Raw genomic sequence first — 27,605 nt, forward strand, 5'->3', positions numbered from 1 at the left:
AACTATGAAAAAAACTGCGATATAGTCCGAAAAATACGGTATATTTTCACTAATAACAAGTGTACTACTATAGGAGTACGTATTTTCTATTGTTTCATTGAAAATAAAACAGCAAAGTCCATTTGGCTGTCATCTGTTTTAATTATGAGACACAATTGTGTCAAAGTCATGAAATTATTACTTTAAAAAAGTAGTTTTATACTTGTGAGTGTTGATGACACAGCTTTGCATCAGTTGATATTCTAGTTTCAAGCATGTTTTACTCAATATAGGTCATCAAATCTCAGCTACAAGCTGTAATATCTTACTGAGATCATTTAGGACCAAAGCCCTTAAAACAAGTAAAACACTCTAACATAAAATCTGCTTAGTGAGAAGAATTATCTTATCAGACAGAAAATAAGCAAATATCACCCTTATTAGAGATATTTAATCTTACTTATATTTCAGTTTTTGCAGTGTAATTGAGATGGAATTTAAAATGTGATTGTCCAGCCCTAGTTTGAATCATATTTGTAATAATAGCTCAAAAAAAGGTCATTATCTTTACAGGAATACATCACAAAGAAACCTCTTTGGACAAGAGAAGTTCAATGCTGTGGGAATAAACAACTTTTACAGGCATACATTTGTACGAGTCATACCAAAAGACTATAAAAAAATGGGACCCGTTACCTCCCTGCTTGGCACTCAGCATCAATGGTTGGAATTGGGGGTTAAATCACCAAAAATGATTCCCGGGCGCAGCCACCGCTGCTGCTCACTGCTCCCCTCACCTCCCAGGGGGTGATCAAGGGTGATGGGTCAAATGCAGAGGATAATTTTGCCACACCTAGTGTGTGTGTGACAATCATTGCTACTTTAACTTAAAAGAATATATTTGTATTATTAACACAAGTGAAACTTGTAATTATAAGTGAATAATACAAGTTTTGATATAAACGTGTTTAGGACGTGTGACCCCAATACTCCACTTAGTACGATCACTGGAATCGTGCATGAATGACGTACAAAAACAGCTGTTATGAACACAAAAGCTTCTTACGTCTTTGTGCGGTCCTCTGATCATGTGACCAGGCCTTCGTCTGTGCGGCTAAAAAAGCACAGGTGCTCCCCCTGGTGGCGGGAGGGCGCACATCCTTCCCTTTTTTTTTTTTGTAGTCGTAAATTGGTCGTCTTCATTTCCGCAGAGTCTGCATCAGATCAACATTCATAATATTCATGGGAAAAATGGAGGACAAACTCCTCCGGTTGATCCACAAAACGTCTTGTGCTCCAGTAGTCACGGACTGCTGACGAGTTCCCTGACATCCCATAATGTGTGTGCGTGTGTGTGTGTGTGTGTGTGTGTGTGTGTGTGTGTGCGTGTGTGATGTGGTGATGAGGAAGGAGGTCACAATATGACACAACGCAGCCTGTGAGAACCTGTGGAACGTTCTGCCCTCCATTTCATCTTCTTCTTCTTCTTCTGGTTCTTCTCTGGGATTTGTTGCCTGGCAACAAGGGAACACATGAGTCAAAGTGCAAATTCCAACTCATTCTCTCAAAACTATTTTCCGAATCAGATGAATATTTACATTCAGCGCATGCATCATTTAAATTAGCTTTTTTTAAAAATGGTCCAAAGCATTCACACAATTGGTTTTCTACACCAAAATTCATCCATTTATTCTTCTTCTTCTTCTTCTTCTTCTCCAGAAGAAACAATTCCCAGATTTCCCAGAATTCCAGGTTTTCCGGGACATTTTTCCCATTTAAAGTAAATTGGCCATTATTCAAACATTTCAACCGATTCAAACCATTCCACCTTCAACATATTCCACTCACCCTGCACCATTCAAACTATCATTTTTCCCAAGTTCAAAAAAATTCCAGGAATTCCCAGAATTCCCGTTTTTTTCTAACCCTATTTTCACCTTTTTTTCTGTCAGCTACTCCTTCCACATTTTTCAAACCACTTCAGTCGTTCCACCATAGAAACATTCCTCTTAAATAGGACAAAAAACTAAGTTGTTTTTTGAACTGGAAAAATTCCCCGGTTTTCCCGAAATCCCAGGAGTTCCGTAATACCATTTCTCAATTAATTAATCGCCCGATTTGAAAAATTCCAACACCAACCATTTCAACTTATGCAGAACATTCAAATATTTTAGCATTCTCCCCCAAAAATCAATTTTTTCCCAAATTTCCATGAAATATCCATTGAAAAGAATTCAACATTTTTCAAAGTACCACAACTCCCACATTTTTTATCCGATTCAAACTGTTCAGGAATGTTCAACAATTATAAATTATATCAAAATTCCCGAATTTCCTAAAATTCCAAATTTTTAGGGACATTTTCCCCATTTAAAATCGATTTCCATTTTTCAAACTTCCACAATTCCCACATTTTTCAACCGATTCAAACCATTCCACCTTCAACATATTCCACTTACCCTGCACCATTCAAACTATCGTTTTTCCCAAGTTCAAAACATTTTTCGAACCCTATTTTCACCCTTTTTTCTGTCGGCTACTCCTTCCACATTTTTCAAACCACTTCAGTCGTTCCACCATAGAAACATTCCTCTTAAATAGGACAAAAAACTAAGTTGTTTTTTGAACTGGAAAAATTACCGGTTTTCCCGAAATTGCAGGAGTTCCGTAATACCATTTCTCAATTAAAAATGTAACTACTTCAACATTTCTCGACCGATTTGAAAAATTCCAACACCAACCATTTGAACTCATTCAGAACATTCAAATATTTTAGCATTTTCCCAAAAATTCCCAAATTTCCATGAAATTCCCATTTTTCAAAGTACCACAACTCCCACATTTTTTATCCGATTCAAACTGTTCAGGAATGTTCAACAATTATAAATTATATATAAATTCCAGAATTTCCTAAAATTCCTAGTTTTTAGGGACATTTTCCCCATTTAAAATCAATTGCCCATTTTCACAGCATAGTTATTTCAGTGACTATTTTATGCACGCCTGTATTGTGCTTTTTCAGTTTAAAAAAAGAAAAGAAATAAGATTTATATAATAAATATAATAATACAATTTTAATTTAATTATAATAAAAGCTTAGAGTTATTTCAGTGACTATTTTGTCCACATCTGTATTGTACTTTTTCAGTGGATTTTCTTTCAATAAAAATTTAAATGTATAGATAATAAATATACAATTTTAATTTAAAATACATTTCCTAAATATTACTTTTGTCAGCTTAGAGTTATTTCATTGACTATTTTATCCAGGCCTGCATTGTAAATTTTTTCAGTGTTTAAAAAAAAAAAAAAGATTCATATAATAAATATAATAATACAATTTTAATTTAAAATACATTTCTTAAACATTACTTTAGTCAGCTTAGAGTTATTTCAGTGACTATTTTGTCCACAGCTGTATTGTACTTTTTCAGTGGATTTTCTTTCAATAAAAATGTATATGTAATAAATATAACATTTTAATTTAAAATACATTTCTTAAAAATTACTTTTGTCAGTGGCTATTTTATCCACGTCCGTATTGTACTTTTTCAGTGTTTAACTTTTTTTTTTTAAATTAACACATTTAAATGTAACACATTTCTTACATATTACTTTTGTCAGCTTACAGTTATTTCAGTGACTTATTTCAAGGGAACTGCACTTTTTGGATTTTTGCCTATCATTCACAATCTTTATGTAAAACACGTTTTTCTTTTTTTATGCATTCTAACTCGTAAAATATGGCAAGTACGAGGTGGCTAACAACACACTATTCCACAAGGATGAGGAATGATGGGCAAAAGTCCCCGAAAGTGCGATGTGGACTTGATCTCATTCAGCCCATAAAGTACTCAGTAACTACCAGCAGAGGGCGCAAAAAATTCAAAATAAATCCACAAGAAACACTACATTCTATCTTCAGTTCTGCTTTGTTTCCGTCAAAGGAGGATGTTTGAGTCATTCTGTGGAGCTCACTTATGTTTTTGAACTTTTTAAATAAAAGGACGGAAGCATGTGACCTAACAAAAGGCCCAAATAAGAAGATAAGTAGCATAACATATCAGTCAGTAGGACGCAGAGCTCTGCTAACAAAGCCAAGACCCAAAACAAATAGTTTGAGGAGACAACCGAGGCCTTATGTTTCTGCATTTGGGGGCAATATTTACCTGATAACACGGACCAGCTCGTGAAAGGCCTTGTCCACGTTCATCGGAGGATCCTTGGCGCTGGTTTCGATATAAGTTATCTAAACAAAACAAAGGATTTGAATGAAAAAAACCAAGAAGGTGCACACTTGCCTAGAAGACGCTTACATTATGTTTCGCAGCCATTTCTTGGCCCTGGTCTGTGGTGATCTTTCTCAAGTGGACCAGGTCCACTTTGTTTGCCACCAGGACCATAGGGAAGGCCTCCCTGGGCGGGAGAAACAGACACAATGGTTCCTATTTCATCAACAACACCCTGACACTGTGACCAAATATCAACAACTTCCTTGTTTTCCACTTTTAGAAGTGACTTTTGAGAAGATTTGGGTGTTAAACGGAGATGAGAAAAGAGGAAGTGACCTCATAAACCCGCTCCACCCACTCAACATTTCTGCTGAGCCTGCAAAGTTCAAGCCGACTGATTTGTACGAAAGCTTTGTTTTCATGGCAAAGCTGCAGTTTGAACTTTGGAAAGCACTCATACTTGCAGAAGACACTTTGACAAAAACTCCCTGGGGGAAAAAACTGAATATGGGACACTTTGCAGGGCTGGTCCACCCGCTTATTTGTTTACCTTTTTGTTTGTGTGTGAAATTAGTTTTATAATTATTGGCAAAAGTTGAATGGAGGCAAGTTTTATGATCATTTGATTGATCATTGAATAGAAATAGAAGATTGTCACTTTTAAAAATATTAAGGCTTGAAACTATTTGTATTTGACCCTTTGGTGAGTTACTTTATCACCTGTCACACTCCTGTGATGTCACTATCATACAGTGTAGTGTCACTATCATACAGTGTAGTGTCGCTATCATACAGTGTAGTGTCACTACCATACAGTGTAGTGTCACTATCATACAGTGTAGTGTCACTTTCATACAGTGTAGAGTCACTATCATACAGTGTAATGTCACTACCATACAGTGTAGTGTCATTACCATACAGTGTAATGTCACTACCATACAGTGTAGTGTCATTACCATACAGTGTAATGTCACTTTCATACAGTGTAGTGTCGCTATCATACAGTGTAGTGTCACTACCATACAGTGTAATGTCACTACCATACAGTGTAGTGTCATTACCATACAGTGTAATGTCACTATCATACAGTGTAGTGTCACTATCATACAGTGTAGTGTCACTATCATACAGTGTAGTGTCACTATCATACAGTGTAGTGTCACTATCATACAGTGTAGTGTCACTATCATACAGTGTAGTGTCGCTATCATACAGTGTAGTGTCGCTATCATACAGTGTAGTGTCGCTATCATACAGTGTAATGTTACTATCATATAGTGTAATGTCACTACCTTACAGTGTAGTGTCATTACCATACAGTGTAGTGTCACTATCATACAGTGTAGCGTCACTATCATGAAGTGTAGCGTCACTATCATAAAGTGTAGCGTCACTATCATAAAGTGTAGCGTCACTATCATAAAGTGTAGTGTCACTATTATACGGTGCAGTGTCACTATCATAAAGTGTAGTGTCACAATCATAAAGTGTAGCGTCACTATCATACAGTGTATTGTCACTATCATACAGTGTAGTGTTACTATCATAAAGTGTAGTGTCATTATCATAAAGTGTAGTGTCACTTTCATAAAGTGTAGTGTCACTTTCATAAAGTGTAGTGTCACTTTCATACAGTGTAGTGTCGCTATCATAGAGTGTAGTGTCGCTTTCATACAGTGTAGTGTCGCTATCATAGAGTGTATTGTCACTATCATAAAGTGTAGTGTCACTTTCATACAGTGTAGTGTCGCTTTCATACATTGTAGTGTCGCTATCATACAGTGTAGTGTCGCTATCATACAGTGTAGTGTCACTATCATACAGTGTAGTGTCACTATCATATACTGTAGTGTCACAATCATAAAGTGTAGCGTCACTATCATACAGTGTATTGTCACTATCATACAGTGTAGTGTTACTATCATAAAGTGTAGTGTCATTATCATAAAGTGTAGTGTCACTTTCATAAAGTGTAGTGTCACTTTCATACAGTGTAGTGTCACTTTCATACAGTGTAGTGTCGCTATCATAGAGTGTAGTGTCACTATCATAAAGTGTAGTGTCACTTTCATACAGTGTAGTGTCGCTTTCATACATTGTAGTGTCGCTATCATACAGTGTAGTGTCGCTATCATACAGTGTAGTGTCACTATCATACAGTGTAGTGTCACTATCATACATTATGGTGTCACTATCATACAGTGTAGTGTCACAATCATACAGTGTAGTGTCATTACCATACAGTGTAGTGTCATTACCATACAGTGTAGTGTCACGATCATACAGTGTAGTGTCACTATCATACATTATAGTGTCACTATCATGCAGTGTAGTGTCACAATCATACAGTGTAGTGTCATTACCATACAGTGTAGTGTCACTATCATGAAGTGTAGCGTCACTATCATAAAGTGTAGTGTCACTATTATACGGTGCAGTGTCACTATCATAAAGTGTAGTGTCACAATCAAAAAGTGTAGCGTCAGTATCATACAGTCTATTGTCACTATCATTAAGTGTAATGTCATTATCATAAAGTGTAGTGTCATTATCATAAAGTGTAGTGTCACTTTCATAAAGTGTAGTGTCACTTTCATAAAGTGTAGTGTCACTATCATAAAGTGTAGTGTCACTTTCATAAAGTGTAGTGTTACTATCATACAGTGTAGTGTTACTATCATAAAGTGTAGTGTCATTATCATAAAGTGTAGTGTCATTATCATAAAGTGTAGTGTCACTTTCATAAAGTGTAGTGTCACTATCATAAAGTGTAGCGTCACGATTATACAGTGTAGTGTCACTTTCATACAGTGTAGTGTCACGATTATACAGTGTAGTGTCACTATCATACAGTGTAGTGTTACTATCATAAAGGGTAGTGTCATTATCATAAAGTGTAGTGTCATTATCGTAAAGTGTAGTGTCACTTTCATGAAGTGTAGTGTCACTTTCATAAAGTGTAGTGTCACTTTCATACAGTGTAGTGTCACTTTCATACAGTGTAGCGTCACTTTCATACAGTGTAGTGTCACTTTCATACAGTGTAGCGTCACGATTATACAGTGTAGTGTCACTTTCATAAAGTATAGTGTCACAATCATACAGAGTAGTGTCACAATCATAGAGTAGTGTCACGATTATAAAGTGTAGTGTCACTATCATAAAGTGTAGCATCACAATTATACAGTGTAGTGTCAGTATCATTTAGTTTAGTGTCATGATTATAGAGTGGAGTGTCATTATCATAAAGTGTAGCGTCACTGTTATAAAGTGTAGTGTCATGATCATAAAGTGTAGTGTCATGATCATAAAGCTGGACAGACTTTTATGTTTAACAACTTAGATACGTGTGTGTGTGTGTGTGTGTGTGTGTGTGTGTGTGTGTGTGTGTGTGTGTGTGTGTGTGTGTGTGTGTGTGTGTGTGTGTGTGTGTGTGTGTGTGTGTGTGATGTCTGACCTGTCTTTGACTCTCAGTATGAGCTGATGGAAGCGGTCAACGTGTTCAAAGCTGGCCTTGTCGGTGACAGAGAAGACGATGAGGAAGCCGTCTCCCGTCCTCATGTACTGCTCCCTCATGGCGCTGAACTCCTCCTGGCCGGCTGTGTCCAGCACTGGGCGCCACATACGGCAACACACAAATGCCTTACTGACTTATTGCTTATTTTTTTCAACTAAAAAAAAATGGTCACATGATACTAAGGCTGAAACGACGCGTCGACATAGTCGACGTCATCGGTTACATAAATACGTCGACGCCGTTTTTGTGCGTCGACGCGTCGCATATTTACGTCACACTACTGTCATGGTGATGCGAGCGGTGCGAGCGAGGGGAAAAAATCACGCCAAAAGTCGTCAAAAGTGTGGGAGTATTTCAATACACGGCCTAATAATGTTGTTGTGTCGAGCGGAAATGGCCTATCATAGCAGCACAACGGCTATGAACGAACATTTGAAAAGAAAACACCCGACAGCGTTCTTGCCATCACCATCAACTAGTCAATCGTCCGCGTGAGTATACGTTGTCATCATTACACAAAAACATGAATGTGTCATTTGGATCTGCGTTGTAAACTCATAAACTAAAGCACCGTTTCGCTCTGAGAGGCGCGTTTGGCGTGCCTGTTCAATGTTTACAAAGACGCACTCCTCTTTAACGCTAACGTTAATTAGTTGTGCATTAAGAGTTACATATACTATGTACAAACGAACCATTAACTTTCACTTTAATCATACTATCATCATCATCGTCGGTCTTACCTCTCAGTTCCAGCCACATCGACCCCTTTTGAGCGCCTATTTTCAGCTGCTGGGAATATTGTAAACAAGAAAAGAAGCAGCCTCACCCCAGAGCATGTAGACATGCTAACCTTTCTTCATTACAACTGTTAGTCACTCACTGGAATGAGTAGAATTGGTTATTGTGTACTGTGTTGGACTGGATGTTTATTTTGCACATTTTAAAAGCAATACTTAATGTTTACAGTGCTCCAGAATATTTAGATTGGCACTTTTTTGTGCTGGATGGTTCTTTATTTTTGCACATTTTAAAGCAAAATAAGCAATACTTTTACTTTTGTTGAAATGTTTACACTGTTGTTACAGAATATTTAGTTTTGCACTTTTTTGTATTGGATGTTTATCTTTATTTTTGCACATTTTAAAGCAAAATAAGCAATACTTTTACTTTTGTTGAAATGTTTACACTGTTGTTACAGAATATTTCGTTTTGCACTTTTTTGTATTGGATGTTTATCTTTATTTTTGCACATTTTAAAGCAAAATAAGCAATACTTTTACTTTTGTTGAAATGTTTACACTGTTGTTACAGAATATTTCGCTTTGCACTTTTTTGTATTGGATGTTTATCTTTATTTTTGCACATTTTAAAGCAAAATAAGCAATACTTTTACTTTTGTTGAAATGTTTACACTGTTGTTGCAGAATATTTCGTTTTGCACTTTTTTGTGCTGGATGTTTATCTTTATTTTTGCACATTTTAAAGCAAAATAAGCAATAGTTTCACTTTTGTTTAAATGTTTACACTGTTGTTACAGAATATTTCGTTTTGCACTTTTTTGTATTGGATGTTTATCTTTATTTTTGCACATTTTAAAGCAAAATAAGCAATACTTTTACTTTTGTTGAAATGTTTACACTGTTGTTACAGAATATTTCGTTTTGCACTTTTTTGTATTGGATGTTTATCTTTATTTTTGCACATTTTAAAGCAAAATAAGCAATACTTTTACTTTTGAAATGCTTATACTATTGCAGAATATTAAGATTTGCACTGGATGTTGACTTTTATATTTGCACATTAAAAAGCAAATAAGCTACTTTTGATTTTGTTAAATGTTAAAAGTTTTAAATGTTTACATTGTTACAGAATATTTTGTCATGTTGTTGTCAATGTTGACTGAGTGGCCATACTTTTTTTTTTTTTGTAAATAAAAGCCATGCCTTTTGAAAAAACTGGCCTACATTTATTTTTTCATCTTCATTTTAAATTTAAAAAAAAATCATTAAAAGGAAAAATAATCTATAGATTAATCGAAAAAAAAATCTATAGATTAATCGATAGAAAAATAATCGTTAGCTGCAGCCTTACATGATATCAAGCTGACAGATGTTTTTTTTTCTTGGACTTAACCTCAGACTTGCTACTCTTCTGACTTTGTCAGCCTTTTGTCCTGGCAAAAAATAGTCATCTGAATTTACGGTAAATACGGTAGTATTTTTGCCTCACTCCTGTGAGAATCCTGCGAGTGACTGAAGCATTAAGGAGTGGGACTATCCAGGACTAGCTCAAACAACCAGCAGGTAGCGTCTGTGAGCAGTTAATACAGTCTTCTCAGGTGGGCCCTGCATTATTCACTCACCCACTCCCACAGAAACACCCCACGGGTGTACCTAATCACCTGCCACTCACCGTCCAGAATGGCCCACTGCGCGTCTATCTCGGTGTGTTTGAGGTACGAGTCCTCTATGGTGGGGTCGTAGTCCGGCACGAAGATCTTCTGGAAAAACTGGATGGTGAGCGCGCTCTTCCCGACGCCGCCGTCTCCCACCACCACCAGCTTGTACGTCGGCAGGTTGTCGCTTGGCACGGCGCTGGTCGCCATGGCTACCCCCGCAGAGGTGGAAAGGTGGCGTGTGCGTGGCAGCTGAGACGCTCGGGCCTGCAATGGAGGGCGCGGAGGACAAAATCAAAACTTTGGACTGATGACATCATGACTTGTCGGCCATTGTTACAAACATGACAGACCTTGTAGTGTTTAGCACTTCCATAGCGAGTCTACTGACAGACATACGCTCCAACTATACGCTGCTTTGTATTAGAAATGGCAAAATGCATGTGCATGTACGAGCCAGTCTGCCCCACAACGAGAGGATAGAGGTAAAAAAGGACTATGACAACAGTCACAACAAATACAAACGCCACAACACAACAACTTTCAGCTATTACACGATTGCAAAAGTCACAACAAATACAAACGCCACAATACAACAACATAAAGCCACCACACGACAACTTTCACTATTACACAATTGCAAATGTCACAACAAATAAACGCCACAACACAACAACATACAGGCACAACACAACTTTCAGCTATAGCACAATTGCAAAAGTCACAACAAATACAAACGCCACAACACAACATAAAGCCACAACACAACAACTTTCAGCTATTATACAATCGCAAATGTCACAACAAATAAACGCCACAACGCAACAACATTAAGCCACAACACAACAACTTTCACTATTACACAATTGCAAATGTCACAACAAATAAACGCCACAACACAACAACATACAGCCACAACACAACTTTCAGCTATAGCACGATTGCAAAAGTCACAACAAATACAAACCCCACAACACAACATAAAGCCACAACACAACAACTTTCAGCTATTATACAATCGCAAATGTCACAACAAATAAACGCCACAACGCAACAACATTAAGCCACAACACAACAACTTTCACTATTACGCAATTGCAACAGTCGCAACAAATACAAACACCACAACATAAAGCCACAATTCAAAAACATAAAGTCACAACACAACTTTCTCTATTACACAATTGCAAAAGTCACAACAAATACAAACACTACAACACAACAACATAAAGCCACAATACAACAACTTTCAGCTATAGCACGATTGCAAATGTCACAACAAATACAAACTCCACAACACAACAACTTCCAGTTATTATACATTTGCAAAAGTCACAACAAATACAAACACTACAACACAACAACATAAAGCCACAACACAACAACTTTCAGCTATTACACAACTGCAAATGTCACAACAAATAAACGCCACAACATAAAGCCACAACACAACTTTCAGCTATAGCACAATTACAAAAGTCACAACAAATACAAACGCCACAATACAACAACATAAAGCCACCACACGACAACTTTCACTATTACACAATTGCAAATGTCACAACAAATAAACGCCACAACACAACAACATAAAGCCACAATACAACTTTCAGCTATAGCACGATTACAAAAGTCACAACAAATACAAACGCCACAACACAACTTTCAGCTATAGCACGATTGCAACAGTCACAACAAATACAAACGCCACAACACAACATAAAGCCACAACACAACAACTTTCAGCTATTATACAATTGCAAATGTCACAACAAATAAACGCCACAGCGCAACAACATTAAGCCACAACACAACAACTTTCACTATTACGCAATTGCAACAGTCGCAACAAATACAAACACCACAACATAAAGCCACAATTCAAAAACATAAAGTCACAACACAACTTTCTCTATTACACAATTGCAAAAGTCACAACAAATACAAACACTACAACACAACAACATAAAGCCACAATACAACAACTTTCAGCTATAGCACGATTGCAAAAGTCACAACAAATACAAACGCCACAACACAACATAAAGCCACAACACAACAACTTTCAGTTATTATACAATTGCAAAAGTCACAACAAATACAAACACTACAACACAACAACATAAAGCCACAACACAACAACTTTCAGCTATTACACGATTGCAAATGTCACAACAAATAAACGCCACAACACAACAACATAAAGCCACGACACAACTTTCAGCTATAGCACAATTACAAAAGTCACAACAAATACAAACGCCACAATACAACAACATAAAGCCACCACACGACAACTTTCACTATTACACAATTGCAAATGTCACAACAAATAAACGCCACAACACAACAACATAAAGCCACAACACAACTTTCAGCTATAACACGATTACAAATGTCACAACAAATACAAACGCCACAACACAACAACTTTCAGCTATTACACGATTGCAAAAGTCACAACAAATAAACGCCACAACACAACAACTTTCAGCTATTACACGATTGCAAAAGTCACAACAAATAAACGCCACAACACAACAACAGAGTGGCCACGACACAACAACTTTCAGCTATAGCACAATTACAAAAGTCACAACAAATACAAACGTCACAACACAACAACATAAAGCCACAACACAACAACTATAAACCACAACACAACTTTCACTATTACTCAATTGCAACAGTCGCAACAAATACAAACACCACAACATAAAGCCACAATTCAACAACATAAAGCCACAACTCAACAACATAAAGCCACAACTCAACAAATAAACGGCACAACACAACAACAGTGGCCACGACAGAACAACTTTCACTATTACACAATTGCAAAAAAAGGACTATGACTGAATAAAAATGGTTGAGTCGGAAAGAGAAAGAGATGATACAGTAGTGTCTGCTCACAGATGCCACCTGGTGGTTGTTTGAGCACACTGCACCTAGTGCTGGAAAACTGACATGTTTGGTTGCGCCATCTTGCTGTTGATTCTCTGCATTGAGTGAAAAGAAAAAGTAAAAATGAAAGAAATTGTCGATAAAAGTGGAAAAGTCACCTCTCGACAGTATGCCAGTTTTCTTTTGGATTGCTTTTTTTCCCCACCCTCGTCCGTTCCCTATTCGGGTGTACGGAAACAACAAGGTAGGAACTGACGTGCAGGACTGTATAAATAAAGTACTTTACAAAATATAACAAATGTGCTACTTTAACACCTCTAAAGGCTTAGTGGCCACATGCGTGGACAGCAGCTTTTAGCTCTTATTTCCTAAATTGTGTACACTACTGAATTGGGGTCTTATGGCCACTTATGTGGACACTTATACTGCCATCTGGTGGTGTCAGAAGAGTATAACATACAATGGAATTTGGGGGAAAAAAGTGTAAAAATAAGAATTAGCATGTCACTAAACATGAAGTACACGTTTGTGTACTTATGGACTAAGTACATCATATCAAAAGATGATTCTTAGTTTCTATTCTAATTAGGGTCCAATAAGCCCAAATAGCAAAGAGAAATACAATAAAAAAGCATGTAAACAAACAACTTGGGCCTTATTAAAATAATAGTAATTTGGTCCAATAATATTTAAATAATAATGACTGCATGTCATAAATTAATTTCCAAATTAAATAAGAATAACAGACCAAATTAAATGTGACGCAACCAGAACTTCCTGGTACTAAACCTAGCAGAAAACAGTTCTCAGGTTTCTCTAGGTCTACATTTTCACACAATAGCACTATTTAATATATTTTTCTCCTGGTCCTTAATTTGATAGGTCCTAAAAAATATTAGTGATGATCGACATTGAGCGATACAAAACACTTCCATCAGCCCGTGATTTGTCAAATGAGTCAGAACAAACTGGAATGGCTTTCAAGAGAGAGCAGACCTTCTGGTCCGTTAACAAAACTGGGAAAAAAATGGCGTGCTGCATGTGTTTGTCCATCTGTTTGTGAGCTGCCAGTCACTTGGTGCTTCATGGGAGACAAGCTCAGGAAAGGACAGACTGTGCCATTTACGAAGATCAAATCTAGCCACTCCGGTTTAACTTCTACCGCTTGTCACGGTTGCACGATATACGATATTAATTCAGCCGACCAGAGCTTTGAGTACTATCATTACATCGTAATAATGCAGGTTCGTCACAAATAGGGATGATACTCGAAACCGGTTTTCCCGGTTGTTCGATAAGAAAAGAACCGAATTCTCGGACTCGAATCCCTTTTTGAGAACCGGTACCCGTTATCGAGACCACTAAAGTAAAGAAAAAGAGTTGGTTCTTTATTCGAATCCCTCGGAATGAATCCCGTGCCGACCAGAAATGCTCCGTGTGACATCACAAGAACACTTTTCGGGGTTACCGCGCATGCTCGTCACTCCCGTTGCATGCTGGGTAGTGTAGTTGTTATATTCCCTAGCTCATAACATCTTTCCCCCTCTAAACAAATAATGTTAACTCAATAAAGTGTATTTCTTTTTTTAGCTTTAACTTTTCATTTTTTAGCATTGTAACCACATTTGCAAAGAACTTTTCTCTTCATAGAAGTTTCTTTCAATAAAGAAATAAAGTGCCAAATTGTCAAAACATCATAACAAACAGTTATGTCAAATAGCAGCAGAAGTGCACTTTTTGGAGAGCTGTATTATTTTCAGTTTTGTGCCCAAGGGACTGATTTTATTTAACACTATATTATTATTTATACACCTATAGTGATCACAGAGACAGGTTGTTTCTGTGTTACTGTATATATTTGTTTTTCTGAAAAATCCCACTTAATATACTTTGGGTAACAACAGTCAATATTTATTTTTTTTATTTTATTTTTTTAGGGGGGTAACAGTCAATATTTATTTATTTATTAGATTTTATTTTTTTAGGGGGGTAACAGTCAATATTTATTTATTCATTAGATTCAATTGTTTTCTTATATAATAAAAGTGAGCTTTTGTTAAACCAATTATTGTGGGGTTTTTTCCATATACAACAACCTATCTGGACTCGATAAGAGAATCGATAAGGAATCGGTTCGATAAGAGGATTCGATAATAGGCTCAAACTCGATAATTTCTTATCAAACATCATCCCTAGTCACAAACTTAACAGTGACAAGTAGGGATGTCGATAAATGCTTTAAAATGTAATATCGGAAATGATCGGTATCGGTTTCAAAAATGAATTTTTAAAACGCCCCTGTGTACACGGACGTAGGGAGAAGTACAGAGCGCCAATAAACCTTAAAGGCACTGCCTTTGCGTGCCGGCCCAGTCACATAATATCTACGGCTTTTCACACACACAAGTGAATGCAAGGCATACTTGGTCAACAGCCATACAGGTCACACTAGATGCTAGATCCACTATGGACTGGACTCTCACACTATTATGTTAGATCCCCTATGGAATGGACTCTCACACTATTATGTTAGATCCACTATGGACTGGACTCTCACAATATTATGTTAGATCCACTATGGACTGGACTCTCACACTATTATGTTAGATCCACTATGGACTGGACTCTCACACTATTATGCTAGATCCACTATGGACTGGACTCTCACACTGTTATGTTAGATCCACTATGGACTGAACTCTCACTATTATGTTAGGTCCACTATGGACTGGACTCTCACTATTATTTTAGATCCACTATGGACTGGACTCTCACAATAATATGCTAGATCCACTATGGACCGGACACTCACAATATTATGCTAGATCCACTCGACGTCCATTGCACCGGTCGCCCAGGGGGGGTCTACACATCTGCGGTCCACTCCAAGGTTTCTCATTGTCATCCCATTGGGTTGAGTTTTTTCTTGCCCTGATGTGGGATCTGAGCCGAGGATGTTGTTGTGGCTTGTGCAGCCCTTTGAGACACTCGTGATTTAGGGCTGTATAAATAAATTTTGATTGATTGATTACCGCAGTTAACGTCTACCGTAAAGATAATTAAAAGTTGGGCTTTTTGACGCTGGAACGGAATATTTCCAACATCATTGTTTTTTGTGAGAAGATGTGAAAAGAAAAGAAGATTGAGGTTATGTGCCCATGAAGCACACAAATGACTCACGTCCCATTAAGTGGATCAAAGACACCTGCGCCAGTCCCTGGCATTGAAACCTAAGCAGGGTTTCCCTCTAATGTAATTGAATGTGGCGCGCCGCCACGGCATTTCATTACCGCCACACCTAGAAAACAAGTTGTTTTTTTTACTTGAAAACAAATTAAAGTAATATGTTTTGTTGCCCCCAGAAAAAATTAACAAAAGTCTGACGCTATTTTTAACTTTTATTACCAATCTTATGATAAAAAAACGGCACAATTCCAATAGGTTTTACCTCCCGTGCAAACACTTTCGTCTCCATGAGTCTTTGCCTCCCCGACACACAACAACACTTCCTCATTTTCCGCGAGGCATGAACCGTGTGTTTGTAAACATGGGAAAAACAAACATATCCAAACCACATGAACATAAAACTTTAACACCAGCTGGTCGTTACAGTATGAATTGATACATTGATATATTTGCGCACGATTGACAAGTGTTGTACCGAAAACCGCGCAGCCGAAACCAGATGTAAACAAAACGCACGCCATTGTCTGGAGCGTTGTCAGCATGTCTGTGATGTGGTTGTAATTTTAATATATCCCAAATATACCTGCGGACAGCCATTTACAAAATATCTAGATCTGTTGTGAGTTGTTTTTAATTAAAAAAGTACTTAAAAGTCTATAGACACTTGAAAAAATCTCAACAAAGTACATTGTAAAATGAGCAGCAGCAATTGAAAATATGGCAATACCATAACAAATATATGTTAATACTAATTAGTAATAGATTTGCTTTTAAATGTATGTGTACATTTTTTAGCCTTTTTAGAGAAATATAATATATCACATAGCAAATTAGGCAAATTGTACGATGACATTCCGCTGACCACGCCCATAAACACGGCCCTCACCGCCAGAGGTATCTTGGCAGTCCAGAAGAAACCCTGCTAAGCACCAGCATCAAAACAAAACCATTAACCATCGTCTTTGAACTCACTTCAAGGTTCCACGCCAGCTTTACCGACTAGAACATTAAGTAATGAATGTCTAATTAGGCCGATTACACCTATTCAAAAGAAGAAGAAGAAAACAAAAGAGACAAGTAGGATCCAGAATGTGAACTGGTATAGCGTGTAACTGTTACCAACTGCCAACTTTAACCTCAATATTTGTCTGCATGCAAATGTGTTTGACAAAGGAAAAGACTGTTGGTTCGCGCTTCAGGTGGAGGTTGCTAACTTCAAACTTGCTATTTGTTGTGTAGAAACTAGCCAGTTGTGCGCAATACAGAGTTATTGGAGTACACAAATGCAGCGTGAAAAGGTTTGTGTACGCCTTCTTCTTTGCCTTGTAACATTCCTGCCTCATTATCACACTCGTCGGGAGTCCAAAGTAATACGGTATCGTACATTCCCTTCGCTACATTTTTAAATAAATAATAATGCAATTCAAAGTGTCATGTTCTTTTAGGCCCCGTTAACACAGCGCACCAAATCAAATATTTTTACCCCCAAGTGACAAAGATCTGATTTTTTTGACAGTCTAAACGCTCCTAAGTGCTTAAAATCGGATCTTTTGGCATCCGATTCAGGAGGTAGTCCTGAATCCAATTGTAATCTGATCTTTGATCACATTTTCGGCGTTTCACTTGTCAGTAGTGTGCGCAAGTAATAGGCTATATGTAATATATGAATATATATTTTAATTCTGAAAAAATAGCGATTGTTGAAAGACCAAATTGACACTGCGGGGCATTTGCTTACCGTATTTTCCGGACTATAAGGCGCACTTAAAATACTTTTTCCCCCTCAAAACTCGACAGTGCGCCTTATAACGCGGTACGCCTAATGTAAGGAATAAGTTTGGTTGAGCTTACCGACCTCGAAGCTATTTTATTTGGTACATGGTGTAATGATAAGTGTGACCAGTAGATGGCAGTCAAACATAGGAGATAAGTGCACTATGATGGCAATATGACTCAAGTAAACAACACCAACATTTTATATGTTCCATTGAAAATATAGAACATTACACACAGCGCTCAAAAATCTATCAAAATGTTTTAGTACGACTTTGGTAAGCTATGAAGCCGCACCGCTTGATGGATTGTACTGTGCTTCAATATACGAGTATTATTATGGTGTGTGTATAAGGTAAGACATTATCTGGCGTTTTGTTTCGCAATATTATGCAAAAGCAACTTTTATTACCTTCTGATACCTGCTGATCTGTATTTGGGATCTGCATAAGTCCTGAAAAATTGTGCGCTTCCGTCTTTGTAGTCCGTGCCGACACCGTAGTCGATAAGCTTCTTCTTTTTCTCTATCTTGTTGTTATGGGACATTCATCCTCCACTGTTGACATTTCTAATATAAAGTAGTGTAAAGTTCGTACTTATATCTGTCAGTAAACTCGCCATGAAAGCGCTAAACATACCGGTGTAGTGAGTTTACATTATTCACCCAAGGAACTTTAGTTATTAGAGAGTTCCGGTTGGACGGTTTTTCACGGGCCTTGTTGTTTACGGATGAGGAGATGCTGCTCTGTTATTGATTGAAGTAAAGTCTGAATGTCATTAAAACAGTTAGCTCTCCATCTTTTGACACTTCTTCCACTCCCGTCCTTGCACGCTACACCGCTACAACAAAGATGACGGGGAGAAGACGCCGCCGAAAGTGAGCCACGTAAATAAGACCGCCCACAAAACGGCGCATCCTGAAGTGACTGTCAGAAAGCGACTTAAAGATGATCTGTAAAACAATCTTTGCAACATTTTGACCAAAGAACCACCATTTCATGTTATGTAGACCACAAGATAGTGTTTTCCTTTTACAAAAAATAATAATACGACTCCTTTAATGCGCCTTATAATCCAGTGCGCCTTATATATGAAAAAGATTAAAAAATAGACCATTCATCGGCAGTGCGCCTTATAATCCGGTGCGCCCTATGGTCCGGACAATACGGTACACACTCACATGTACTCGAGAGATCTGGTTTTCAATCGCATAATCCAGATGTGTTAGTCCGACTTTTGACAAACCGAACCCGATAAGATTAACCAGATGTGTTAGTCAGACTTTGACAAACCGAACCCGATCAGATTAAGGTGTTTCCATGGGTTGTAGGATGCTTATTTAGAGCCGAACTATTTGAGAAATGGGACTAATTTAGTGCAAGGACACGTACTGAATGTTCATAGGTGTCAAGATCTGTGGTCTGTATCATGTTTTTTGTTAATTTCTGTTAGTTTAAGACTCAATTAGTTCCTGTTTTTGTGCACCCTTGTTTGTTTTAGTTTCCATGACGACTTATGATTTTCACCTGCCTCTTGCGTTCGAGTCACACCGGTCTCTAATAAAGAGACGAGTATTCAAGCCTGTCTTTGCCAGTTAGTCGTCCTGGCGTCATTGCTTGTTTTCTGGAGATACCATAGTTCATGCTGCTCGTTTCATGCCATTGCTTCATTCATGCCGCAGTAAGTCTTGTTCGTTCTATGCCATAGTTTGGTTAGTTGTTTTCTATGTCCATAGTTCAGTCTAAGTGTTAGCGTATGTTTCCTGCGTTTAGTTTATGTTCCTGTCTTTTGTCCTGTGTAGTTAGATTAATAATAAATATGTTCCTACCTGCTACCTTTGTCCGGAAAAGTCCGGATTGCATCCCGGGAGAACAATCCTCGCAGTAAATTGCGAAAACCCCCTCGTTATGACAATAGGCTCATCTTGGTTTAAAACTGAAATATTCCCACACTGGTATTTGGTTTGCGATCATTTTGTTCACCTCTACCATTCACTTTATTCCGGAAAGGAATGACGCCATGTTGAAACATTCAGCTTTAGCCAGTTGGGAGTGAATACATCACCCAGACGCTGACCACGGTACGAGTGGGAAGTTTCTTTGTACAAATGCAGTTTTGTGCGCGCCCATATGGACTGGCGGGCATGAGAACAAGCTCACGGGCAACCAGGAAACAGCTGTCAGCTGGCCACGGGCCATCTTGTCCTGCCCAGCACAATGGAGGGAAGGAAGACGTTTCCTTCCTGTCCAGGAGCCTGCCAGGCAGTCCCAGCGGCAGATGAAGACTGTGTGAGCCAAACCGCTGCTTAGAACGCTCACAAAGTAACAATCACCACATGATTCATTCTCTTTCAAATATTGAAAGGATGCTTAGGTATGTGGGAAAAGAAAAAAACATATCAAAACTATTCTCGCTACAGTCGGACTCAACAGGAAGAGAGTGAATGCTTCAGCGATTAGGTTTCATTTTGGACTTTTGAACAAGTAAGATGGCGTGGGTTTAGTTTTTTGATGTGAACATGGAGAGTAAAACTTGTACTTCCTGTTAAGTTGATTTAAGCGCATGATAAACTGCAGCTAACTGAGATGAAATATTTACTTTGCTATACTGCATGTTGGCTATTGAAAGTCTAATATTATACTGTGTGTGTGTGTGTGTGTGTGTGTGTGTGTGTGTGTGTGTGTGTGTGTGTGTGTGTGTGTGTGTGTGTGTGTGTGTGTGTGTGTGTGTGTGTGTGTGTGTGTGTGTGTGTGTGTGTGTGTGTGTGTGTGTGTGTATATATATATAAAAATCCTAAAAAGACTTCAAGACTAAATCCTTCTCACCCTAATAAACATTTGTGATGTACTGTATTGCTCAAATGTTCTGATAATGCTGTAATATGTAAGCTGGACTTGTTTAATTGTTTTTATGATATTTTAATTGTTTATATAAACTAGGGCTGCAACCAACAACTCATTTGATAATCGATTAATCTGTCCATTATTACTTCGATTAATAAACGGATAAAAGAGACAAACTACATTTCTATCTTTTCCAGTATTTTATTGAAAAAAAACAGCATACTGGCACCATACTTATTTTGATTATTGTTTCTCAGCTGTTTGTGAATTTTGCAGTTTATAAATAAAGGTTTATTAAAATATATATATATATATATATATATATATATATATATATATATATATATATATATATATATATATATATATATATATATATATATATATATATATAAATGATAATGATAAATGGGTTATACTTGTATAGCGCTTTTCTACCTTCAAGGTACTCAAAGCGCTTTGACAGTATTTCCACATTTACCCATTCCACACACACATTCACACACTGATGGCGGGAGCTGCCATGCAAGGCGCTAACCAGCAGCCATCTGAGGCAAAGGTGAAGTGTCTTGCCCAAGGACACAACGGACGTGACTAGGATGGTAGAAGGTGGGGATTGAACCCAGTAACCAGCAACACTCCAATTGCTGGCATAGCCACTCTACCAACTTCGCCACGCCGTCCCCCATATATATATATATATATATATATATATATATATATATATATATATATATATATATATATATATATATATATATATATATATATATATATTAGGGCTGGGAATCTTTGGGTGTCCCACGATTCGATTCAAAATCGATTCTAGGGGTCACGATTCGATTCAAAATCGATTTTTTTTTTTCAAATCAAAAATATTCTCGATTCAAAAACAATTTTTTTTTATTTTTTTTTTTTTGAAACAATACACAACATCCATCCATCCATCCATCTTCAACCGCTTATCCGGAATCGGGTCGCGGGGACAGCAGCTCCAGCAAAGACCCCCAGACTTCCCTCTCCAGAGCAACATTTGCCGACTTCCTCCTGGGGAATCCCGAAGCGTTCCAGGCCAGAGAGGAGATGTAATCCCCCCATCTGGTCCTTGGCCTGCCGCGGGGCCTCCTCCCAGTGGGACGTGCAACGAGGACCTCCCTAGGGAGACGCTCGTGAGGCATCCGCACGAGATGCCCGAACCACCTAAGCTGGCTCCTTTCCAAGCGAAGGAGCAGCGGCTCTACTCCGAGTCTCTCTCGGGTGACTGCACTTCTCACCCTATCTCTAAGGGAGATGCCAGCCACCCTTCTGAGGAAACTCATTTCGGCCGCTTGTATCCGCGATCTTATTCTTTCGGTCATTACCCACACTTCATGACCATAGGTGAGAGTAGGAATGTAGATAGCTCGGTAGACCGAGAGCTTTGCCTTCTGGCTCAGCTCCCGTTTCGTCACAACAGTGCGGCAGAGAGACTGCAATACTGCCCCAGCTGCTCCGATTCTCCGGCTGATTTCCTTCTCCATCTTTCCCTCACTCGTGAACAAGACCCCGAGATACTTAAACTCCTCCACCTGGGACAGAGTCCTGTCCCCTACCCGGACTGTACAAACCATCGGTTTCCTGCTGAGAACCATGGCCTCAGATTTGGAGATGCTGATCCTCATTCCAGCCGCTGAACACTCGGCTGCGAACCGATCCAGTGAGAGCTGAAGGTCACGAACCGAAGGTGCCATCAGGACCACATCATCTGCAAACAGCAGTGACGCAACCTTTAGCCCCCCGAGACGTATACCCTCTCCGCCATGGCCACGACTCCGCCTAGAAATCCTGTCCATGAAAATCACAAACAGGATAGGTGACAGAGCGCAGCCCTGGCGGAGACCAACCCCCACTGGAAACGGATCCGACTTACATCCAAGCACCCGGACACAACTCTCGCTTTGGTTGTACAGAGATTGGATGGCCCTCAACAGGGTTCCCCTCACTCCGTACTCCCTCAGCACCTCCACAAGATCTCCCGAGGGACGCGGTCATATGCCTTCTCCAAATCCACAAAACACATGTAGACTGGATAGGCATACTCCCAGGCCCTCTCCAGGATTCCCGCAAGCGTAAAGAGTTGGTCAGTTGTTCCACGACCAGGACGGAATCCACATTGCTCCTCTTGAATCTGAGGTTCGACTATCGGCCGGACCCTCCTTTCCAGTACCTTGGCGTAAACTTTCCCAGGGAGGCTGAGTAGTGTGATACCCCTGTAATTAGCACACACCCTCTGGTCCCCCTTTTTGAAAAGGGGAACCACCACCCCAGTCTGCCACTCCCTCGGCACTGTCCCAGACTTCCACGCAATGTTGAAAAGGCGTATCAACCAAGACAGCCCATCAACACCCAGAGCCTTCAGCATTTCTGGACGGATCTCGTCAACCCCGGAGCTTTGCCACTGTGGAGTTGTCTAACTACCTCAGTGACTTCACTCCGAGAGATCGACGTCGATCCCCCATCATCCTCAGGCCCTGCTCCTATCAGGGAGGGTGTGTCTGATGTATTTGGGTTCAGGAGTTCCTCAAAGTGCTCTTTCCAACGCCCCACGACTTCCTCACTTGAAGTCAGCAAAGTCCCATCCTTGCCGTACACAGCTTGGATGGTTCCCTGCTTCCCCCTCCTGAGGTGCCGTATGGTCTTCCAGAACAGCTTTGGTGCCGCCCGATAGTCCTTCTCCATGGATTCCCCGAACTGCTCCACACCCTCTGCTTAGCCTCGTCCACAGCCACGGCCGCTGCCCTTCGGGCCCGTCGGTACCTTGCAACTGCCTCCGGAGTCCCCTGGGATAACATACCCCGGTAGGACTCCTTCTTCAGTCGGACGGCTTCCCTGACACCACTGTCCACCAGGGTGTTCGAGGATTACCGCCCCTTGAGGCACCTAAGACCTTCTGGCCACAGCTCGCATCTGCAGCTTTAGCAATAGAGGCTTTGAACATTGCCCATTCCTGTTCAATGTCCCCAACCTCCACAGGGATGGCAGAGAAGTCCCGCCGGAGGTGGGAGTTGAAGTCCTTCCGGACAGAGGACTCCTCCAAACGTTCCAGTTCACCCGCACTACACGCTTGGGTTTGCCAGGTCTGTCCAGAGGTTTCCCCCGCCATCTAACCCAACTCACCACCAGATGGTGATCAGTTGACAGTTCAGCCCCTCTCTTCACCCGAGTGTCCAAAACATACGGCCTCAGATCAGCTGATACGATTACAAAATCGATCATTGATCTTTGGCCTAGGGTGCTCTGGTACCAAGTACACCTATGAGCATCCTTATGCTTGAACATGGTGTTTGTTATCGCAAGTCCGTGACTAGCACAGAAGTCCAATAACAATCCACCACTCAGGTTCAGATCAGGGAGACCGTTCCTCCCAATCACGCCAGTCCAAGTATCACTGTCATTGCCCCACGTGCGCGTTGAAGTCCCCCAGCAAGACTATGGAATCCCCTGCCGGCGTCCCATACAGGACCCCATGCAAGGTATCCAAGAAGGCTGAATACTCTGAACTCCTGTTTGGTGCGTATGCACAAACAACAGTCAGAGTTTTCCCCCCTCCAACCCTAAGGCGAAGGGAGGCGACCCTCTTGTCCACTGGGGTGAACTCCAACGTACAGGCACTCAGCCGGGGACTCGTGAGTATCCCCACACCCGCCTGTGCCCTCACACCCTGAGCAACTCCAGAAGTGAACAAGGTCCATCCCTTGTCCAGGAGTGTGGTTTCAGAGCCCTTGCTATGCGTAGAGGTAAGCCCCACCAGATCCAACCGGTAGCGCTCCACCTCTCGCACCAGCTCAGGCTCCTTCCCCACCAGCGTAGAGACGTTCCACGTCCCGAAAGTCAGCCTCTGCTGCCCCGAATTGGTCCGTCCGGAGCCTCCACTTTCACCGCCATCCACTTGGCAGCGCACCCGACCCCACTGGTTCCGACCGCAGGTGGTGGGCCCACGTGGCAGAGAAGATGGTGTGTCCACGTAGCTTCTTCGGGCTGTGCCCGGCCGGGCTCCGTGGCAAGCCCGGCCACCAGGCGCTCGCTGACGAGCCCTACCTCCGGGCCTAGCTCCGGAGGAGGGCCCCGGGCTTCCTCCGGGCCGGGTAACGCATCCTCTTTTAGTGTAGTTCATGGGGGGTATCGTAACCCTGATGGGGGGGGCATTCGGGTGCTACACCTTGCCCAAGGGTGACCCGGAACTATGTAAGGCAGGGGCGTTCAACTCCCTGAGGCTTAATACAAGCCCACATACCAGCAATACACAACAATACCATAATAATGCAATACAATTTAATTTTGGAGTTCTGAACTTGTCATTTCTTGCAGTGTTTATTAAGTGGTAATATGTCACATTTGTCCCAATTAACTTCATACCCTGATAAACAGCCATATTCAGTGATGACATTATTGATATAAAGAAGACAGGAGTTAACATGTGACAGGTAAAAAAAATTATGTCGTCACAATACATCGATAGCTTATTATACTGAGAGCCAATATTTATACCATGAATATTATTTTCACAGCTAAGGGTTCAATAACCAAATTAAATAATAATCCAGATGCAGGACATCCCTGTTTTACTCCTCTTTTTAACAAAAAAGGTTCTGAAATATGATTATTGGTTTTGACTGATGCCATGGGCCTTGTATAAAGCATCTTAATCCATTGTATAAAATTATCTCCAAATCCAAATTTACGTAATGTGCAAGACATAAATGACCAGTTTATGCGGTGGAATGCCTTCTCCGCATCAACACTACTTACTGCTGTGGGATAAGGGAGACTTCCTGCATAGTAAATAACATTAAACAATTTCCTTGTATTGTCTGAAGTTTGTCGACCTTCCATGAAGCCAGTTTGGTCAGTATGAATTAATTTTCCTATTACATTTGATAATCGTGTAGCCAAGATTTTTGCCAAGATTCAAAAGGATTCTCTATTCATTCAATACATAGGATTTCAGCAGGATCTACCCCAGTCTGCTGACATGCAAGCAGAGTAGTAGATTTTTGTAAAAAGCTTTCATAATTGTAAAGGACAATGTTTTATTAACTGTTTGCAATGATCTACATTTGTTTTAACTATTAAATGAACCAAAAATATGACTTATTTTATCTTTGTGAAAATATTGGACACAGTGTGTTGTCAAGTCTATGAGATGCGATGCAAGTGTAAGCCACTGTGACACTATTGTTCTTTTTTATTTTAATGTCTAATGATAATGTCAATGAGGGATTGCATTGTTATGGTATTGCTGTGTATTGTTTTGTTGGATTGATTAATAAAAAAAAAATTTTTTTTAAATCGATTTTTTAAAAATGAGAATCGATTCTGAATCGCACAACGTCAGAATCGCGATTCGAATCGATTTTTCCCCCACCCCTAAAATATATATATATATATATATATATATATATATATATATATATATATATATATATATATATATATATATATATATATATATATATATATATATTAAAAAAAGGAGCCTCTGCGCATAGCATAGATCCAACAAATCGATGACTAAATTAATCGCCTACTATTTTTATAATCGATTTTAATCGATTTAATCGATTAGTTGTTGCAGCCCTAATATAAACTACACTATAAAGACACTATGCCTAAATTTTTTTAGGCATAGTGTCCCCTTATGCCAGCCTACCCGGCGGGCATGTGTCAATTTGCTTTCTTTCTGCCTGTCCCCTGAATAAATAAACATATACATATATTCATACACATTTATCTGAAAAAAAATGGGCATAACGTCCCCTTGTGCCCTACCTGGCGCATGTGCCCAGTTGTTATCCCCGTTTTCCTCAAAATAAATATATATATTATATATTTATACATACACACACACAAGTATATGATGTCAATAAATTGAAATAGCCTGTATCATATAGTACAGTGGTCCCCAACCACCGGGCCACGGCCCGGTACCGGCCCGTGGACCGATTGGTACCGGGCCGCGGCCGCACAAGAAATTTAAAAAAATATATATATATATATATTTTTTTTTCTTTTCTTTTTTTATTAAATCAACATAAAAAACACAATATATACATTATATGTCAATATAAATCAATACAGTCTGCAGGGATACAGTCCGAAGCACACATGATTGTATTTCTTTATGACAAAAAAAAACTTTTTTTTTTTTTTACTTACCCCCACCCCGGTCCGTGGGACAAATTTTCAAGCATTGACCGGTCCGCAAGTACAAAAAGGTTGGGGACCACAGATATAGTATATGACTTAACATGTAGTGAATTTTCAAAAAGTTGTGTATGAACGAATATATAAAACGCCATGGAATTTTCATTCCGTTATTGTTTACATCACCGACTGATGGTCAACCTTTACAAAAAAGTAAACAAATCCCCGCGTGTTCCACACGTGGTCGTTGACAGCCAGGAATCAAAATAAACATTTACGACACGATACAGCACATAAACAACATTGTCACGTCTAGAACTGCTGAGTTGCGAGGGCAAACGATCGACTAATTTAGCACTCCATTAAAACTATGAAATGAACCTACCTATAGAAGCTGTGTAGCTTGCTACATTTTTTAGCATCAGCCTGTAATTGTTCTGTTTTCTTTTTTTGACTCGTTCCTTACTCGGCATTTTGAGAGCTGCCTGACCTAAATTCACCGAACACTCGACGTCCTTCTAGACCCTGATGCAACTACGGTATCTCCCGTAAAATCTCGGAACGACTCGGCTGTTCTCATTGTCGGTTTACCT

At 39.5% G+C, this 27,605-nt stretch overlaps 2 protein-coding genes across 3 annotated transcripts in view; both read right to left on the reverse strand.

Moving 5' to 3' along the window:
* Nucleotides 1-27,605, reverse strand: part of LOC133663222 (frizzled-7-like) — a 791,936-nt gene that overhangs the window by 169,473 nt on the left and 594,858 nt on the right. The window lies entirely within an intron of this gene.
* Nucleotides 1-27,605, reverse strand: part of LOC133663216 (ras-related protein M-Ras) — a 35,286-nt gene that overhangs the window by 550 nt on the left and 7,131 nt on the right. The window contains exons 2-6 of one of the 2 annotated variants that reach the window (XM_062067519.1): nucleotides 10,141-10,390; nucleotides 7,669-7,822; nucleotides 4,296-4,395; nucleotides 4,149-4,228; nucleotides 1-1,493 (exon numbers count right to left, since the gene is read on the reverse strand). The exon at nucleotides 1-1,493 is cut by the window's left edge and continues 550 nt beyond it. In XM_062067519.1, the coding sequence (XP_061923503.1) occupies nucleotides 1,394-1,493; nucleotides 4,149-4,228; nucleotides 4,296-4,395; nucleotides 7,669-7,822; nucleotides 10,141-10,333 (627 nt within the window). In that variant the 5' untranslated portion in view covers nucleotides 10,334-10,390 and the 3' untranslated portion in view covers nucleotides 1-1,393. The remainder of the gene's footprint in view (nucleotides 1,494-4,148; nucleotides 4,229-4,295; nucleotides 4,396-7,668; nucleotides 7,823-10,140; nucleotides 10,391-27,605) is intronic. The other variant, XM_062067520.1, reaches the window with a different exon arrangement.

Source organism: Entelurus aequoreus, linkage group LG13, assembly GCF_033978785.1.
Source record: "Entelurus aequoreus isolate RoL-2023_Sb linkage group LG13, RoL_Eaeq_v1.1, whole genome shotgun sequence".
Classification (NCBI taxonomy): Eukaryota; Metazoa; Chordata; class Actinopteri; order Syngnathiformes; family Syngnathidae; genus Entelurus; species Entelurus aequoreus.